General features: G+C 47.3%; 1 protein-coding gene across 2 annotated transcripts in view; it reads left to right on the top strand.

Annotated features, from left to right (window-relative positions):
* The window catches only part of LOC106603811 (protein Jade-1), a 253,703-nt gene that overhangs the window by 162,321 nt on the left and 69,982 nt on the right, over positions 1–21,400 (top strand). For both annotated transcript variants that reach the window (XM_045717329.2, XM_045717327.2), the window contains exons 8-9: positions 6,734–6,850; positions 8,665–9,267. In XM_045717329.2, the coding sequence (XP_045573285.1) occupies positions 6,734–6,850; positions 8,665–9,267 (720 nt within the window). The remainder of the gene's footprint in view (positions 1–6,733; positions 6,851–8,664; positions 9,268–21,400) is intronic.

The raw sequence follows: 21,400 nt of genomic DNA, 5'->3' as shown, positions 1-21,400 counted from the left end.
GTCGGCGTGCACTGTGCCCGGCCCACCACAGGAGTCGCTAGTGCGCAATGGGACAAGGACATCCCTGCCGGCCAAACCCTCCCCTAACCCGGACGACGCTGGGCCAATTGTGCGCCGCCCCATGGGTCTCCTGGTCGCGGCCGACTGCGACAGAGCCTGAACTTGAACCCAGAAACTCTAGATCCAGCAATGATTCACATATATGCAGATACACACACTCCCACTTCCAAACAGACAAGCACACACACACCTTGAGCATCAACATTACGGGGACATTAAGACTAAAGTGCTCCTAGACCTGCTTCTCAAACCAGCGTTAAGAGCTTAGAACCCAGTTAATGAAGTGCCGTTCAGGGTCCTGAAACCTTTTAGTAATAATTGTATTTTGTTACCCTTGATAGGACTACTTGTTATTGTTCTGTGTTTGTTTTATGGTTGTCACAATACCAGTATCGCGATACTCAGAGGTATCGTAGCAAGGAAAGAAAACATGAAGTGGACTGAATTTCCTCAAGGGAAACATTCCTAATGTTGGAAACAGGCAACCTTATGTTGTCACCCAGAATCACATGTTTCTTTAACAAGCTATAGCACACACATTTTGTTACATACAGCAGGTTTTTAATCACCAAAGAGTTGCTTTGTGTTTGCTTTGTGTTTTCATTTTTTGCTTGGGAAAATCTGGTCTCTTAGTATCTCAATACTGGTATCGTGACAACCCTAGTTTGTTCTACCCTAGTTTGTTCTACTTCCTCGCCAACTTCTTTAAATATACATTAATTATTGCTGCTGCGATCTCTCTAGCTCTCTTTCTCAGCACTAAAGACACAGGTAACAAGGTGTAAGTTAATAAGACATCTTGGCGGAGATGGGAATTTGACAGGTGTGAAGTGTGAGAGCGGCTTTCACAATGGCAGTCATACAGGCTGAGGCTTTGACTGTGTCACTCAGAGGGTCCGGCTACAGCTGAGGCTGTATCTCACTTAGTCTTCAAAAGTACTAACCTCCCTCCCTGCAGCTCTGTGACTCTCTTAGCAGCCCTCCAAACCCCCTCCTCATAAAAAAGGTCAACTTAAATGTTCTGCCTTTTCGTTTGATTTCCTCCTCATTTCCAGTTGTCACTTTAAATTAAAGCTTTTCATCGCCTTTTGGAAATATAAACTAATTGGAGCCGGGATGAGCGGAAGGAGTGATTTGAAAAGCACCACAAACACACACATGCACACTCAAAGAAAGTCACACACACACACACACACACACACACACACACACACACACACACACACACACTCAAAAACACACACACACACACACACACACACACTCAAAAACAAACACACACACACACACTCAGAGAAAGTCTCACACACACACACACACACACTCAAAGACAAACACACACACACGCACACTCAGAGAAAGTCTCACACACACACACACACACACACACACACACACACACACACACACACACACACACACTCAGAGAAAGTCTCACACACACACACACACACTCAAAAACAAACACACACACACACACACGCACACTCAGAGAAAGTCTCTCACACACACACACACACACACATTCAGAGAAAGTCACACACACACTCAAAGACAAACACACACACACACTCAGAGAAAGTCACACACACACACACTCAGAGAAAGTCACACACACACACACACACACACACACACACACACACACACACACACACACACACACACACACACACTCAAAGACAAACACAAACACAAACACACACAGAGAAAGACACTCTGAAAGAGACACAGTTCTTTAAAGCTGAAAACGCTTGGATATCCTAATCAAGAGAGGACAAAAGTGAGGCAAGGGAAAGGAATTAGGGTGCTGCCTGTGCGGAGCGAGGGATCACAGTCTTCCACTCTGTGTGAAACTTCTGGTTCAATGGTTGCTGTCAGAATGGGGAGGATTCATACAGCATTTCATGGATTGTCAGGGAAAGGAGGGGATGGAGGATTTCAGGATTGTCAGGGAGAGGAGAGGATGTCAGGGTTGTCAGGGAGAGGAGAGGATGTCAGGATTGTCAGGGAGAGGACAGGATGTCAGGATTGTCAGGAAGAGGACAGGATGTCAGGATTGTCAGGGAGAGGACAGGATGTCAGGATTGTCAGGGAGAGGAGAGGATGTCAGGATTGTCAGGGAGAGGAGAGGATGTCAGGATTGTCAGGGAGAGGAGAGGATGTCAGGATTGTCAGGGAGAGGACAGGATGTCAGGATTGTCAGGGAGAGGAGGGGAGGGAGGATGTCAGGATTGTCAGGGAGAGGAGAGGAAGTCAGGATTGTCAGGGAGAGGACAGGATGTCAGGATTGTCAGGGAGAGGAGGGGAGGGAGGATGTCAGGATTGTCAGGGAGAGGAGAGGATGTCAGGATTGCCAGGGAGAGGACAGGATGTCAGGATTGTCAGGGAGAGGACAGGATGTCAGGAATGTCAGGGAGAGGAGAGGATGTCAGGAATGTCTGGATGTTATTAGGGCTGGACGTGCTTCTACACCTGCATTACTGTCACAGTATCTAACGAAGGTGGCGCCCTCCTCGGTCGGGCGGCGCTCGGCGGTCGTCGTCGTCGGCCTATTAGCTGCCACCGATCGTTGTTTCTGTGTCTTTTGGTTTTGTCTGTCTATCCCGCGCCTGTTTTGTGTCTGTCATTAGTGGGGGGTTATTTAGACAATAAACAATCCCGCACGAGAACCCCAACTGAAAATACACACTAAATAACCCCCCACTAATGACAGACACAAAACAGGCGCGGGATAGACAGACAAAACCAAAAGATACAGAAACAACGATCGATGGCAGCTAATAGGCCGGCGACGACGACTGCCGAGCGCCGCCCGACCAAGGAGGGGCGCCACCTTCATTAGATACTGTGACAGTACCCCTCCCCTGACGCCGGCCTCGGGGACGGCCCGGAGGGCGAGGCGCCGGCCGATCCGGACGGCGACGGTGGAATTCCTGTAGCATAGGTGGATCTAGAATGTCTGCCGCCGGGACCCAGCACCTCTCCTCCGGACCGTACCCCTCCCAGTCCATGAGGTACTGCAGGCCCCCTACCCGACGTCGGGAGTCCAGGGTGGCTCGGACTGTGTACGCCGGGGCCCCCCCGATGTCCAGGGGGGCGGGGGGACCTCCAGCACCTCATCGTCCTGCAGCGGACCAGCTACCACCGGCCTGAGGAGAGACACATGAAACGAGGGGTTAATGCGGTAATATGAAGGGAGTTGTAACCTGTAACACACCTCGTTTATCCTCCTCAGGACTTTGAACGGCCCCACAAACCACGGACCCAGCTTCCGGCAGGGCAGGCGGAGAGGCAGGTTCCGGGTCGAGAGTCAGACTCTGTCCCCCGGGTTAAACACGGGGGCGTCACTGCGGTGGCGGTCAGCGCTCTCCTTGTGTCGTTCACCAGCCCTCCTTAGGCACTCCTGGACACCATTCCAGGTCTCCTGAGAGCGCTTCACCCATGCCTCCACCGCAGGAGCCTCCGTCTGGCTCTGTTGCCATGGCACCAGGACCGGCTGATACCCCAATACCACCTGGAAGGGTGACAGGTTGGTAGAGGAGTGGCGCTGAGAGTTCTGGGCCATCTCGGCCCCATGGCACGAACTGCGCCCACTCCCCTGGCCGTTCCCGGCAATACGACCGCAGGAACCTGCCCACATCCTGGTTAATGCGCTCTACCTGCCCATTACTCTCGGGGTGGAACCCCGAGGTCAAGCTGACCGAGACCCCAGCCTCTCCATAAATTATCTCCACACCCTGGATGTGAACTGGGGACCCCGATCAGATACGATGTCCTCGGGCACCCCATAGTGCCGGAAGACATGGGTGAACAGGGCCTCCGCGGTCTGCAGGGCCGTAGGAAGACCGGGCAAAGGGAGCAGACGGCAGGACTTAGAGAACCTGTCCACAACGTCCAGGATCGCCGTATTCCCCTGGGACGGCGGGAGATTCGTGAGGAAATCCACAGAGAGGTGAGACCAAGGCCGTTGTGGAACGGGGAGGGGCCATAATTTCCCTCGAGGCAGGTGCCTAGGAGCCTTGCACTGAGCGCATACCGAACAGGAAGAGACGAACATCCTCAGCCAAGGTGGGCCACCAGTACCTTCCCTTCAGGCCCCGCACTCTCCGTTCCACCCCAGGATGACCCGAGGAGGGTAGAGTGTGGGACCATCGGACCAGGCGATCGCGAACACCAAGCAGAATGTATTTCAGGCCCACGGGACACTGCGGTGGAGTGGGTTCTGACCGACCCGCCCGCTCGATGTCCGCATCCACCTCCCATACCACCGGTGCCACCAGACAGGAGGCGGGAAGTATGGGAGTGGGATCGATGGTCCGCTCCTCGGTGTCGTAGAGACGCAACAGTGTGTCAGGCTTCCGGTTCCGGGAATCTGGAATGTACGAGAGGGTAAAGTGAAACCTTGTAAAAAACATGGCCCACCTTGCCTGACGGGGATTAAGCCTCCTCGCTGCCCGAATATACTCCAGGTTACAGTGGTCGGTCCAGATGAGAAAAGGGTGACGTGCCCCCTCAAGCCAATGTCTCCACACCGTCAAAGCCCTGACCACGGCTAACAGCTCCCGGTCCCCCACATCATAGTTGCGCTCCGCCGGGCTCAGCTTCTTAGAAAAGAACGCACATGGGCGGAGCTTCGGCGGAACGCCCGAGCGCTGCGATAGCACAGCTCCTACCCCAGCCTCGGACGCGTCCACCTCCACTATGAATGGCAAAGAGGGGTCCGGATGCGCCAGGACAGGTGCGTTGGTAAACAGAACCTTCAGACGATGGAAGGCTCTGTCCGCCTCTGCTGACCATCGTAGCCGCACCGGCCCCCCCTTCATCAGTGAGGTAATGGGAGCCGCCACCTGGCCAAAACCCCGGATAAACCTCTGATAATAATTAGCGAACCCCAAGAACCGCTGCACCTCCTTCACAGTGGTTGGGGTTGGCCAATTACGCACAGCCGTCATGTGGTCACACTCCACCTCCACCCCCGAGGTGGAAATGCGATATCCTAGAAATGAGACGGCTCGTTTGGAGAACTCACATTTCTCAGCCTTGACGTATAGGTTATGCGTCCGCAGCCGCCCAAGCACTCTACGCACCAGGGACACATGCTCAGCGCGTGTGGCGGAGCAGATCAGGATGTCATCGATGTACACCACCACACCCTGCCCGAGCATGTCCCGAAGGACCTCGTCCACAAAGGATTGGAAGACAGCAGGAGCGTTCTTTAACCCATACGGCATGACGAGGTACTCATAATGGCCCGATGTGGTACTAAATGTGGTTTTCCACTCGTCTCCATCTCGGATACGCACCAGGTTATACGCGCTCCTGAGATCTAATTTCGTGAAGAAGCGCGCTCCGTGAAATGACTCCACTGCCGTAGCAATGAGAGGTAGCGGGTAACTGAAACCCACTGTGATAGCATTTAGACCTCTATAGTCAATGCACGGGCGCAGACCTCCCTCCTTCTTCTTCACGAAAAAAAAGCTTGAGGAGACGGGGGACTTAGATGGCCGAATGTATCCCTGTCTCAAGGACTCAGTGACGTATGTATCCATAGCCACTGTCTCCTCCTGAGACAGAGGATACACGTGACTCCTAGGAAGAACCGCGTCGGCCTGGAGGTTTATCGCACAATCCCCTCGTCGATGGGGGGGTAATAGAGTCGCCTTCGTCTTACTGAAGGCGATAGCCAAATCGGCATACTCTGAGGGAATGTGCACGGTGGAGACTTGGTCTGGACTCTCCACCGTAGTCGCACCGATGGAAACTCCTATGCACCTACCTGAGCACTCCCTCGACCACCCCGTAAGAGCCCTCTGCCTCGATCGTTGTTTCTGTATCTTTTGGTTTTGTCTGTCTATCCCGCGCCTGTTTTGTGTCTGTCATTAGTGGGGGGTTATTTAGTGTGTATTTTCAGTTGGGGTTCTCGTGCGGGATTGTTTATTGTCTACTCCAGACAGTTGCGAGTATAGCTGTTTGTTTTCTGGATATTGTCTATTATATTGCCGGGCTGCGCCCCGTGCACTTTTTCCGGAGCGTTTAATTTTGGGAATGTGTTTTTCCCTGGCGGACTTTTGTCACGCGCCCTGTGCCCTACGGCTATTGTGTTGGCATTTATTATTAAAACACTGTTGCTCCGGCCCTCTGCCTCCTGCTCCTGATTCCACATCTCCACTGGTCCTAGACAGCCGTGACAATTACTTGCTGTTTGGGGTTTTAGGCTGGGTTTCTGTACAGCACTTTGAGATATCAGCTGATGTAAGAAGGGCTTTATAAATAAATTTGATTTGATTTGACATGAAGGGTGAGGCTTACAGAAAGTATTTTCAGAGTGAGGAATATGAATGTGGGGGAATGAATATCGGATCCTGTCCGGAATGGAAGGGCACTTCAGGAGAGCACAGTACTGGGTCTAGAAATACTCAGCATGCAGAATGCCGTCTTTATCCTGATGGTCATATAGACTATATAAAGAAAACATGAAATTCAATCAATTCAGTAAAAGAACCGCGTACAATCTGTATTAAAGTCTGAACCACAGTGCCTGATTAGTATCTATACAAACTCTATGAACACTCCTCTGGGAACCCTACATGTACGTGATGTGACTGTCTGTATAAACGTCTTGTAAGACACATCTGTGTTGACATTGTGTGTGTGTGTGTGTGGTATCCAGGTGAGTATAGGCTGTCCAGAGAAGATGGAGCCCATTACTAAGGTGTCCCACATTCCCGCCAGCCGCTGGGCCCTGTCCTGCAGCCTGTGTCGAGAACACACGGGCACCTGCATACAGGTGAGATATACACACACACACACACACACACACACACACACACACACACACACACACACACACACACACACACACACACACACACACACACACACACACACTAGGGCTAGGAATAGCCAGGGACCTCACAATACGATATCACGATACTTAACACTCACACTCCAGTAACACCTTTTCATTTTTGTGTGTCAGTGCACCTTCGGCTGTTAAAGATGCCCTGAAGGTGTGGAAATGAGTTCCTCATTAGCGGCACATATCATCACATACTGTTCATATTAAAATAGCAGTGCGTTTGGTGTGAACACATAGGACTTAGAGAGATAGCAGGTGATGTTGCTCAGAAAGAATTAGCACGTCCCCTGATGTCAAGCTGTGCTCGTTTGACACCAAACAACTGAAACCGGTTGCACTAACTAACCACACGTGTTGAATCACTGTCTGACAAATGATGATTTCATGTTTTATTGGTGGATTATTAGATTCATATACTAATAAGTTATGATGTAGCTCATCAATAATGTGTCCCTGATGGCTGCTTTAATTAGTGTACTATATAGGGAATAGGGTGCCATTTGGGATCTACACTAAGGATCTGGTACTCCCATAATGTTGGCATTAAGGTGATGAGGTCTAGTAAGTTTGCAGTAAAGCATCAGAGCGTGTACAGAATCAGTATCCACTATCCACCAGACAGACTGTCATATATTTGGACTGGAGAGAACTACTTCCATTTAATGTCTAGTGGCCAGACAATGCTAGTCAGTGTGGGGAGCTGGTATTGAGGACATTACCATGCTGCAGGCTGAAGAGTTGAGGAATAGTGATTTCCAGTTGTGGCTTCTCTCCCCTCGTCATGGCAGACAGAACCAGAGGGGCTCCAAACTCTCTGGAGAGAGACAGCCACTGAGATAAGTGGGATATTCTAATGTGACAGGGGGAAGGAGAGATGACGAGAAAGAATGGGTTGGAATGGGAGAGGACTGAGTCGGAGCGAAGTGGGCTCCTCTCAGCCTATGTAGAGAGCGAAGGAAAGAGATAGATGTCCCAAATGGCATCCTATTCCCTACATAGTGCACTACTTTGTGAGTTAGGCCTCTGTAGTGCACAATATAGAGTACCATTTGGGACGCAGTCCTTGAGCATGCTCGTCATTGTCATCCGAGGCCCTTAGAAAATGTAGGCCTCTCTGATGGAATGGAAAACACTACTAGCCTCCCTTCCCTCCCCCATCCCTCCTCCCCCATCCCCCCTTCCCTGCATCCCTCCTCCCCGCATCCCTCCTTCCCCACATCCCTCCTTCCCCCCATTCCTCCTCCCCCCCATTCCTCCTCCCCCCATCCCCCCTTCACCCCCATCACGTCATGGGACCAGTCTGAGGTTTGAAATGGATAGGCCTGAGGAAAGGCAAGAACAGAGGTTTGATTTTAGACTGGTTGTTATGAGAGCAGTACAGACAGATCAGGGTTTGTGACAATATGGGAACCAATGTTTGTTTTGACCGTGTTGCCCACAGGACAAGAGTGCCTGTCTGTCTGGGATAGACCAGACAGAGGCAGACGGTTAGAAGAAGTTTTCCAGAACAGACATTTCTCTGAACACATTCTTTGTCACGCACACTGTGGTGGCAGAGGAAGGAGTTGTGACAGTGTTGCTTAGCAATCATTAACACGTTTCTGTTTGTGTGAGGCAAACATCATCAGAGAAAAACTATTGTTGTGACTGTGTACCTTGTCATCTTTATGTGTTTAACAATTTTTAAGCAGTGTTGACGTGACTCATATGTAAATATGTAACTCTCCTCCCTCCTTCCCCAGTGCTCCATGCCCTCCTGTATTGTGGCCTTCCATGTGACCTGCTCGTTTGACCACGGCCTGGAGATGCGTACCATCCTGGCTGAGAACGACGAGGTGCGCTTCAAATCATACTGCCTGGAGCACAGCAGCACTCCCGGCAACAGTAACCACGCTGCCGCTGTCGCCGGCAACAGTAACCACACCAACGGCGCCCACTGCGCTAGTGCCAGCAGCAAAACGGACCGGGCCGGACTCGGCAACGAGCACAGAGCCAACGCCGGGCCGGAACACCACCAAGCGACCAGCGAGCTGCCACCTGTGGAGCGTCCAGACCGGGACCAGATGGAGAGGGAGAAGGCCAGCCAACGCAAACAGAAACTACAGGAGCTGGAGGACGAGTTCTACCACCTGGTGGACCCCAAAGACGTGGCGGAGAGCCTGGGCCTGCCGGACGCCCACGTGGACTTCCTGTACCAGTTCTGGAAGCTGAGGAGGAAGTCCAACTTCAACCGTCCGCTGGTGACGCTGAAAAGAGACGAGGTAGATGACCTGGCTCAGCAGGAGCAGGACGTGCTGTACCGACGCCTCAAACTGTTCACACACCTACGCCAGGACCTAGAGAGGGTGAGTGGTTGGCTGGGCCGGGAAGATTATGTTAGTGTGTGGATTGATTGATGTTGTACTGATGTGTATGTGTGTTGCTCTGCCTGTCCATCCTGTATGGTTTACAAAATCCAGTCTGCCTGGGTCATCAATTGAGCAAACGGTGAAAAGGCTTAATGGCTGAATGATGTTTCAGTACTATGACTCATCCATATACAGTTCGGTCCTAGCTCTCCTCTGAGAGTCCAGGGGTATCCTGCCCTATCCTGTTTCCTCAGGATGCCCCATGCAGCATCCCCATAGAAAACAATCCGGGCTCCACCAGTTAAGGCTGTAATACAGTATGTTGTGTGAAGCAGAGTAGAGTGGAGGGAGGCAGCTAACCAGGTCCAAATGGCTGATTTAATTAACCGGTTGGAGATGGAGGCTGAGCAGGGCAGTCACACACACACACACACACACACACACACACACACACACACACACACACACACACACACACACACACACACACACACACACACACACACACACACACACTGCACCCACACCCTCTGTGGTAGAGCTCTGCTACTTGACCTGAGCCCGACCAGCCCCAACACTACATCGGGTTAGGGCTGGGTAGGGCCTACTGGCTACTAGGCTATTGGTAGGCCTCGGGTATCACTAAATTCATCAATAACATTTTGAAGCTGAGCCATTTGCTCGTGCTCTGCTGCGCAGTACAGTCATATCTGACTAAGATCATAATGTGGTGTCAAAAGTGCTTCAACCTCGTCAAATATAAAACAAGAGAGATTATTTCACAGAAAATAATAATGTTGCTTGAGTTTTGTCTGTGTAGCTCTCCTTTCTTTGTTGAGCAGAGCAGCCCAAGAGCAGCCCAAGAGCAGCCTGAGCCGTTGCTATGGCTACTCACTGACTCAGAGACACCACGAGCAGAGTGCATGCAGAGCGAGCTGCCTGCACGCATGGGGCGAGTGACATTTATTTCTGATTTAGGGTTTCGGGCCGGGCTTTAAATTTGGCAGAAGCAATCGGGCCTGGGTAGGGTGGGGCATGAATGTCGGGCCTGGGTAGGGTAGGGCCTGAATGTCGGGCCTGGGTAGGGTAGGGCCTGAATGTTGAGCCTGGGTAGGGTAGGGCCTGAATGTCGGGCCTGGGTAGGGTGGGGCATGAATGTCGGGCCTGGGTAGGGTGGGGCATGAATGTCGGGCCTGGGTAGGGTAGGGCATGAATGTCGGGCCTGGGTAGGGTATGGCCTGAATGTCGGGCCTGGGTAGGGTAGGACCTGAATGTCGGGCCTGGGTAGGGTAGGGCCTGAATGTCGGGCCTGGGTAGGGCTCTACTCTGTGGTAAAGGCTCCCTAATAACCTCAAAGCGCAGATCGATGCATCCAGAGCTCCTCTTCCATTCGGGCCCTCCACTTAGCCACAGGGCCTTCAGGTTGAGTGATGCCCGTGTTTGTCACGCAGTCCTGCCGCTGTTAGACCTAAGGATGCATGTGTGGGCCCGGGCATTATCAGGTTATCACAGCTCAACATCTCAGCTCTCTATATGCTGTAATGCGTTGTTAACTGGCTATTTGAAATTCATTTCTATCCTCTTAACCTGAATCAGTGGAGTTGTGTTGGATTGTATTTCTGGGGTACGTCCCAAATAGAACCCTATTCCCTTAATCATACACTACTTTTTAATGGGCCCTATGAACCTTGTTAAAAAAGTAGTGCACTATCAAGGGAATTTGTGATGCATTCCTGACGCGCCAACCCCACCCCGCTCGCCCTCGTCTTCTGTCTCTATAAAATCAGCATTTCTGAGTGTACACTAACAAACAGTAGTGGATTGAGCTCGGCCTAGTAAATGTAGTGATAACAGCTTCCACAGAGATCTTCCCTCTACACTACCTCTAGCACCACCACTACCCCTGTCTAGCTGGTTGGGTGGCTGGGGTTGTGGTTAACGTAGGTAGCTTCCTCTTTATCCCCTTACGGCCGTGTGCAGTAGGTCACCTGCTGGGTTGTAGAATCGCCAGGAAATGAACAGAAAATCAGACTCAGGCCACCCTGACTACCCTGATTGTTTGAACAGTAGTGACTTGAGGGCTGGTGCAGGGTAGGTCTAGTTAATACACCCCTCAGCAAGAGACACTAGTTGAGTTGAGCAGGAACAGGAAGTAGGAAGTGTTTAAGTACAGCGGTTTCCTCCCTGTTGTCCCAGTGGTGTGGCACATGACAAGGAGCTCTTTTTAATTTGCCATGCTCACTGGTTTAATGAGCGGGGCGGCAGATAGCCTAGTGGTTAGAGCGTTGGACTAGTAACCGGAAGGTTGCAAGATTGAATCCCCAAACTGACAAGGTCAAAATCTGTTGTTCTGCCCCTGAACAAGGCAGTTAACCCACTGTTCCTAGGCTGTCATTGAAAATAAGAATTTGTTCTTAACTGACTTGACTCGATAAATAAAGATAAAATAAATGAGCCAGCCAGGGAGAGGGAGCAGAGAAACTTCAGGGGCTGTGATTTCTGTATTTGCTGTGTGGATTAAACAGCCATGCTGCTGCTGAGTGGTCTTCCAGGTTCATTGATTCTGTAAGCCTAAGAATTTGAACATTCAGCGAATTTGAGCAGTCAAGGTGTCTTGATAATGAGCTGATTTAAATAGCAAGATTAAAAGGTAATTCCAAGTGAATGGGGAGCTCTCTACCTTAGTGTTCGGTTCTCCTATAGTGAAATATCTGATGTGGTACTTATTCAGTGTAATAGGCCAGATTCAATCCAATGTGCCTAGTGGTGTTTGGACTATGCTGTGTATATCATCATATACAGAGAAGATTCTCTATTAGTTGCTAATTTTATTTGATCGCAGGTAAAAATGACATGAATTTAATTGAGCCCTTCAGCCCTGTAATGTGCTTATAGTGATGTCAACCAGATTCTACCCACAACATGGGACTTGTACCTACTACCTTACGGGAGTCCTTTCCTTCCCCATCGGGGAACTTCTCAGTGGATTGTCTATGGATAGGTGTTGATCCTCTTCAATCAGAGAAGAGTGAAGGATTGTGGCTGGAAGAGTTAAGAGCTAATGAACACATTTTTGCTCTTTTTCTGTCACATAACACTCCCACAATACCTTATGAAAGGGACCGCTCATTCGTTAGCAACATCCATAGCAACAAGAGCAGTAGAAAAGAACATTGAAGTGAACAGTCATTTTTATAGATTGTGATGTCAGTCTCCAGTGATGTAGTTGTCTTACCTTTCATTTATACAGTATAGGCTTTCACCAAACGATGGGTCTATCCCTGATGGCTCTAGGCCAATATAAGTGTGTGTGTGTGTGTGTGTGTGTGTGTGTGTGTGTGTGTGTGTGTGTGTGTGTGTGTGTGTGTGTGTGTGTGTGTGTGTGTGTGTGTGTGTGTGTGTGGTAATTGTTCATGTGTGTACTGTACTAATCTGTAGGCTAAGGTTGAACGGTATACCGAAACTTCTGTACTTTATAGCGTGAAGATCAAAGTACCTTCTCCAGTTAGTCATTCATTGCCAGAGCTGCATTGTTAGCTCCACACTCATGCTGCATTATTCTTGGGCAATATACCGTTTCTACCATATACTGCGGTATTTCGAAATACCGACGGTATGATTTTCAATACCAATTTTGGGGGTGGGGGGCGCCTCACAGTGGTTGCAAGGGTGCGTGTTACGCCACTGCTTATAACTAACTATATGTTAAGTATGCAGTGCATTCGGAAAGTATTCAGATCCCTTAACCTTTTCCACATTTTGTTACGTTACAGCCTTATTCTAATTACATGGTTTGTTTTCCCTCATCAATCTACACATAATACCTCATCATGGAAAAAAATCTATATATTTTTTGAAATATTTGCAAATGTATAAAAAAAAGGACATATCACATTTACTTAAGTATTCAGAGCCTTTACTCAGTACTTTGTTGAAGCACTTTTGGCAGTGATTACAGCCTCGAGTCTTCTTGGGTATGACGCTACAAGCTTGAGCCAGCCGTGTGGCTCAGTTGGTAGAGCATGGTGTTTGCAACGCCAGGGTTGTGGGTTCGATTCCCATGGGGGACCAGTACGGGGGAAAAAAATGTATGAAATGTATGCATTCACTACTGTAAGTCGCTCTGGATAAGAGTGTCTGCTAAATGCCTAAAATGTGAAAATGTATTTGGGTTTCTCCCATTCTTCTCTGCAGATTCCCTCAAGCTCTGTCAGGTTGGATGGGGAGCGTCACTGAAAATATATTTTCAGGTCTCTCCAAAGATGTTTGATCTGGTTCAAGTCCAGACCCTGGCTGGGCCACTCAAGGATATTCAGAGACTTGTCCCGAAGCTACTCCTGTGTTGTGTTGGCTGTGTACTTAGGGTTGTTGTTCTGTTGGAAGGTGAACCTTTGCCCAGGTCTGAGGTCCTGAGCGCTCTGGAGCAAGTTTTCATCAAGGATCTCTCTGTATTTTGCTCCATTCATCTTTCCCTCGATCCTGACTAGTTTCACAGTCCCTGCTGCTGAATTACATCCCCATAGCATGATGCTGCCACCACCATGCTTCACCGTAGGGATGGTGCCAGGTTTTATCCAGACGTGACGCTTGGCATTCAGGCCAAAGAGTTCAATCTTGGTTTCATCAGACCAGAGAATCTTCTTTCTCATGGTCTGAGATTCTTTAGGTGACTTTTGGCAAACTCCAAGCGGGCTGTCATTAGCCTTTTACTGAGGAGTGGCTTCCGTCTGGCCTCTCTACCATAAAGGGCTGATTGGTGGAGTCCTGCAGAGATGGTTGTCCTTCTGGAAGATTCTCTCATCTCCACAAAGGAACTCTGGAGCTCTATCAGACAGACCATCAATTTCTTGGTCACCTCCCTGACCAAAGCCCTTCTCCCCCACTTGCTCAGTTTGGCTGGGCGGCCAGCTCTAGGAAGAGTCTTGGTGGTTCCAAACCTCTTCCCTTTAAGAATGATGGAGGCCGATGTGTTCTTGGGGACCTTCAATGCTGCAGAAATGCCAAATGAAATTTTATTTGTCACATGCGTCAAATACAACAGGTGTAGACCTTACTGTGGAATGCTTACTTACAAGCCCTTAACCAACAATGCAGTTCAAAAAAGTTAAGAAAATATTTACTAAATAAAATAAAGTAAAAAATAAAAACTAACAATTAAATTACATAACAATAATGAGGCTATATACAGACTTGGCTGCTCCTACCGCTTGCCGTGCGGTAGCAGAGAGAACAGTCTATGACTTGGGTGACTGGAGTCTTTGACAATTTTTTGGGCCTTCCTCTGACACCGCCTAGTATATAGGTCCTGGATGGCAGGAAGCTTGGCCCCAGTAATGTATTGGGCTGTACGCACTACCCTCTGTAGTGCCTTATGGTCGGATGGCGAGCAGTTGCCATACCAGGCTGTGATGCAACCCGTCAGAATGCTGTCTGGTGCAGCTGTACAACTTTTGGAGGATCTGGGGACCCATACCAAATCTTTTAAGTCTGCTGAGGGGGGAAAAGTGTTGTCGTGCCCTCTTCACAACTGTCTTGGTGTGTTTGGACCATGATAGTTTGTTGGTGATGTTGACACCAAGGAACTTGAAACTCTCAACAGGCTCCACTACAGCTCAATCGATATTAATGGGGGCCTGTCCGGCCCTCCTTTTCCAGTAGTGCACGATCATCTCCTTTGTCTTGCTTACATTGAGGAAGAGGTTTTGTCCTGGCACCACACGGCCAAGTCTCTGACCTCCTCCCTATAGGCTGTCTCATTGTTGTCTGTGATCAGGCCTACCACTTGTGTCATCAGCAAACTTAATGATGGTGTTGGAGTCGTGCTTGTCCACACAGTCCTGCTTGAACAGGGAGTACAAGAGGGGACTAAGCACGCACCCCTGAGGGGCCCCGGTGTTGAGGATCAGCGTGGCAGATGTTGTCGCCTACCCTTACCACCTGGGGGCGGCCCCGTCAGGATGTCCAGGATCCAGCCAGCTCTACATTATCTATGTCGTTCTTCCATGACTCTGTGAAACATAAGATATTACAGTTTTTAATGTCCTGTTGGTAGTATGGTCTAGACCGTAGATCAGCGAGTTGACCTTTTCCCTCTCTATCTCCGTCTTTTCTTCACGCAAATGACAGGGATTTGGGACTGGTCTCCAGAGAGCAGTATATTCTTCGCGTCGGACTCATTAAAGAAAAAACCATTGTTCAGTTCGAGGTGAGTAAACGGTGTTCTGATGTCCAGAAGCTCTTTTCGGTCATAAGAGACAGTAGCAGCAACTTTATGTACAAAAGTACTTACAAACAATGCGATTTAAAAAAGAAAAATAGCACAGTTGGTTAGGAGCCCGTAAAGACGGCAGCCATCCCCTCCGGCGCCAATATCATTGCCTCGACACAATCCTGTCTCGGAGCTCTACGGACAATTCCTTCGACCTCATGGCTTGGTTTTTGCTCTGACATGCACTGTGAACTGTAGGACCTTATACAGACAGGTGTGTGCCTTTCCAAATCATGTCCAATCAATTGAGTTTACCACATGTGGACTCCAATCAAGTTGTAGAAACATCTCAAGGATGATCAATGGAAACAGGATACACCTGAGCTCAATTTCAAGTATCATAGCAAAGGGTCTGAATAACTATGTAAATAATACATTTGCAAACATTTAATACATTTGCAAACATTTCTAAAAGCCTGTTTTAAAAGTACTGTGTGTGATGAGGAAAAAAAAGGTATTTTAATACATTTTAGAATAAGGCTGTAACGTAAACATTTTGGGAAAAGTCAATGGGTCTGAATACTTTCCAAATGCACTGTAACTATAAGAAATCTAAGATGTGTGAAATAAAGGAATGATAGTGACTATATGTCAAGATCAAGCTTGTTGTTTACAGCAGATACATTCATTCCCCTCCTGGATCAAGGTCTCTGTTGCCTAAAATGTTTTGGCCGTTAAAAAAAAAAGGTGTATTTTATTGTAAATAGCGCCCGTTGTGTGCTTCTGGTAATACTGTATTCCTCAGTATGATACAGAAACACTATGACAATATACAATATACTTCTGGTAATACTGTATTCCCCAGTATGATACAGAAACACTATGACAATATACAATATACTTTTGGTAATACTGTATTCCCCAGTATGATACAGAAACACTATGACAATATACAATATACTTCTGGTAATACTGTATTCCCCAGTATGATACAGAAACACTATGACAATATACAATATACTTCTGGTAATACTGTATTCCCCAGTATGATACAGAAACACTATGACAATATACAAATCTAGATACAACCCAACCCTACGCTGCACAGAAGTTAACACACTTGAATAATGCAACACAGCATGTAGAAATGTTGAAACTGTTCATTACTGTTCACAAAACAATGTCCATACAGGCTAGAACACTTTTACATGACGATACCGGTAGCTTTCAGCTTTAATTGTAAGCTAACTGTCTTTGCTAGCTTACAGCTGAATTCACTAACCAAGTACTTTGTTTGTGATAATGTGCAAACCGTAATGCAAAATATGCTGATTGTCACCAAAAACGTTCACTTTTTCTTCTCCCTCGCCTCTCATCTAGGTTCCACTACATTCCATAGTCAGATTCCACAGCCACGTTCTGCCTTGCTAATGACGTCATTGCTTTCCTAAAAGAAAGAGCACACTTTAAAAAAGAAGAGATTGCTTCTTCTATACAATTGTTGTTGATCAGTACTATAAAATATGTTCTCCTAGCAGTTGCCAATAAAATAAAATAAGTCCTAAATGGAAGGGATTGTCTGTCATCTGTAGCCCCATGAAATCAGCTAAAACGAGCTCATTAACTCAATGCATGCACACACTTCTATTGAATAATATGCATCCACCTGTATTGTGAATAGACCTAGGCTACATCTTGATTTACCCAGTTTACCAATAGAGATTTATCATTCAAAAAAGGACTACCATTATGTTGTTTTGTAGTTAGATTGGTAAAAACGAATTCAAATGGATTTTATGATTGTATAATTTAATTAATTAATGCATACATGACTGTTTATAAAAGATTGACATAAAAAAAAATCAAATGTATTGATATTGAACTCTAAAGATGCCCAACGATTGGACAGAGCAGTAGCTGAGTTTATCTGTTTGGACTTTGGCTAATATGGCTTTTTTATTGCGATATCGAGTGTCGTGATGGTATCGAGTATCATGATACTGAACCTGGTATCGGTATGGAAATACAACACTACTATAGGCTGAATGCATTGATGGGTCTGGATAACCACCTACTGTTTTTCTCTCGCTCTTTCTTAGGGCTGGGCGATATGGCCAAAATATCATATCATGGTATTTCTCAAATTATTTTTAACCACTTGGGTGAACTTTTGGAATCATGGAAATAGAATGTTTATTATAATTCTATAGTTAGAATATAAATAATAGTGGCCACTTTGAATACAGTGTTGTGTGACATGACAACGAATGAAAATGCCATGGACGAGTTATCGTGACAGGGTAGGAACCAAAGTGATATTCAGTGTTTCCTAGGGGACCCTATAATCTTTGGCTACATTAAATCTTTATTCATATAGCGAACATATTCATGCTTTGCGTATTCCTCTTTGATTTAGCAGATACTATTGCGCAAACAACATGCTGATTTAAGCCTCCACCAGTACTGGTATCAGGCTGTATTAGCTAGCTACGTTTGCTCTGACTCAGTACTTTTATTAGCGAGTTAGCTAGACAGCTAACCTGATTTAGCTTAATTTACTAAGAAAATACGAACTAGCTGTTTGCAGATGTAAGAAACACAAACGAATATAGTAATTATAGAATGCGGTGGATTTAAATGAAGATCAAAGTGGTTTTTAACATCGTTGTCATCAACATTGTTGCATGTGCTGCATTGAGCATGCAGACTGAACTAAAGTGTCTAGTGGTCAATCAACAATAAATGTGCTTCTTGAGTGACGGGATGGGACTAGGTCTGTGTGGAAAGCGGCATGGAGAGAGAGCAGAGAGGGATGACTCAAGTAGCGGAGTAAACCATAAAAATGGACGTTACACACAGCGTATCACAGTTAACAAACCAAACATTCAAATACCGTTATAGAAGATAAAGTAAAAACCCAAACCTGTCCGTGCGTAAATACCGGTGTATACAGTAAAATACGGTATACCGGCCAGCCCTACTCGCTCTGGTCTTATGGTGGACAATCGTTGAGTGTAAATGTGTTTCATTTAGGCACTGATCAGGTGTATTGATAATTTAATCTTCTATTGGCACCTTATTGGCAGAAGGGTTTTAACCCATCTGAGTCTAAGCCTGGGGGGGTTCTACAAAGCTATATGGAATTGTTTAAAGAAGGTCATACCAAGGATAATTTATCTATTTGATTTAGAATTTTAAGACCCCTTGAAGTATAAAAACATATCTCTTTTTTTAATGCAAATGTATTTTTGGCCTTACTGCTATTAGCCCATACAAACGCATTGAATAACAGATTCACTGCATGGAACAACAGATTATCCCCAAAAAATATCAAAATGAAGTTTGTTCTGAGTTGTCTCCCCTATATCCGAGAGATATAGGAAAGATCAGGATAATTTGTACATGTATTTAACCCAATATTTTTTACATTAAACAGTCTATATACTGTATACTTCCATTCAGTTTTTCAACTGGACCTTCAGACGAGTCTTGTGAGGCCTGTGGGCGTCTTAGAGCAAAACAGAGAACAGCATCGTGTTTGTGAGAGTCATAATAGTTTGTAGGCCGACATGTACATGTTCGTGAGAGTCTCAGCTTTGCACAGAGGGGTCATATTAGAATTTGGCAGATCAGCTGTACCGACTTCAGACAGGTCTCCTGACACTTGTGGAGGTCGTAGAGCAAAACAGAGAACAGCATCATGTTTGTGAGAGTCTCATCTCTAGAGGGGTCATCATAGTTTGTAGGCCAAACCGTTCACTCTACAGACAATTTTGTGAGAAGACCTATTTTCGGGATGTCTCATGGTCTGACAAACACTGCTCTAGCTCTGTCACCTTTCACAGCACCGCTCTAGCTCTGTCACCTTTCACAGCACCGCTCTAGCTCTGTCACCTTTCACAGCACCGCTCTAGCTCTGTCACCTGTCACAGCACCGCTCTAGCTCTGTCACCTTTCACCGCAGATGTGGAAGTGCGACATAAGCGGATGCGGTGGCTTGAGACGCGTCTAATGTAAAAAACATATCTCTAGCTTAAACTGACAGATTTTTCTGGGGATTTTTTTATTATGCTAATTAGATGTACGTGGGGGTGTGGACATCGATCTTAGGGGGTTATTATACCTCCAACTCAGTGATTATTTACTGTCATCAAGGAGGAGGACATTCAATCCAGAAGATTTTGTTGTTTGATTTGAGGCTTTCTCTGACTAGAAATGTATTTTAGCCTGTGAGTATGGTAGACATAGAGTGAAGCTGTTGACATGTTACTGTGTGTTTCAGAGTGAACTGGCGCTGGCTTCTTGTTTCTTCTCTCCCTGCTTACTACACCTTTAGCTTGGTCCCAGATCTGTTTGGTCCCAGATCTGTTTGATCCCAGACCTGTTTCATCCAAGATCTGTTTGTGCTGTTGCCTACTCAATTGTCATTGTCAAGCCAAACATGATTTGCATTACAACTCCATAAGGAGTCAAGAGAGCAGGAGGCTACTAAACCTCCACTTTCAACAGTATCTAATATCAAGTAGATACTATGGTGAAGATCACCAGTCGTACATTTGAGACCCTTTCTCTTTAGACAGTCGGGAAGAGGGCATGACAAAACCTATTCCCCCTCAGGAGACTGAAAAGATTTGTCATGGGTCCTCAGAATCTCAAAACATTTTATAGCTGCACCATCGAGAGCATCCTGACAGGTTGATTCATTGCCTGGTATGTCAACTGCTCGGCCTCCGACCGCAAGGCACTACAGAGGGTAATGCGTACGGCCCAGTACATCACCGGGGCCAAGCTTCCTGCGATCCAGAACCTCTATACCAGGCGGTGTCAGAGGAAGGCCCTAAAAGCCCCCCCCCCCACGCTGTTGCTACAGTCGTGGCAAAAAGTTTTGAGAATGACACAAATATTCATTTCCACAAAGTTTGCTGCTTCAGTGTCTTTAGATATTTTTGTCAGATGTTACTATGGAATACTGATGTATAATTACAAGCATTTCATAAGTGTCAAAGGCTTTTATTGACAATTACATGAAGTTGAGGCAAAGAGTCAATATTTGCAGTGTTGACCCTTCTTTTTCAAGACTCTGCAATCCGCCCTGGCATGCTGTCAATTAACTTCTGGGCCACATCCTGACTGATGGCAGCCCATTCTTGTGTAAGCAATGCTTGGAGTTTGTCAGAATTTGTGGGGTTTTGTTTGTCCACCCGCCTCTTGAGGATTGACCACAGGTTCTCAATGGGATTAAGGTCTGGGGAGTTTCCTGGCCATGGACCCAAAATATTGATGTTTTGTTCCCCAAGCCACTTAGTTATCACTTTTGCCTTATGGCAAGGTGCTCCACCATGCTGGAAAAGGCATTGTTCGTCACCAAACTGTTCCTGGATGGTTGGGAGAAGTTGCTCTCGGAGGATGTGTCGGTACTATTCTTTATTCATGGCTGTGTTCTTAGGCAAAATTGTGAGTGAGCCCACTCCCTTGGCTGAGAAGCAACCCCACACATGAAAGGTCTCAGGATGCTTTACTGTTTGCATGACACAGGACTGATGGTAGCGCTCACCTTGTCTTCTCCGGACAAGCTTTTTTCCGGATGCCCCAAACAACCGGAAAGGGGATTCATCAGAGAAAATGACTTTACCCCAGTCCTCAGCAGTCCAATCCTTGTACCTTTTGCAGAATATCAGTCTGTCCCTGATGTTTTCCTGGAGAGAAGTGGCTTCTTTGCTGCCCTTCTTGACACCAGGCCATCCTTCAAAAGTCTTCGCCTCACTGTGCGCGCAGATGCACTCACACCTGCCTGCTGCCATTCCTGAGCAAGCTCTGTACTGGTGGTGCCCCGATCCCGCAGCTGAATCAACTTTAGGAGACGGTCCTGGCGCTTGCTGGACTTTCTTGGGCGCCCTGAAGCCTTCTTCACAACAATTGAAC

The sequence above is a fragment of the Salmo salar genome, chromosome 04 (genome assembly GCF_965601325.2).
Source record: "Salmo salar chromosome 04, fSalSal1, whole genome shotgun sequence".
Lineage (NCBI taxonomy): Eukaryota > Metazoa > Chordata > Actinopteri > Salmoniformes > Salmonidae > Salmo > Salmo salar.
This window is presented reverse-complemented; position numbering and strand designations above follow the sequence as displayed.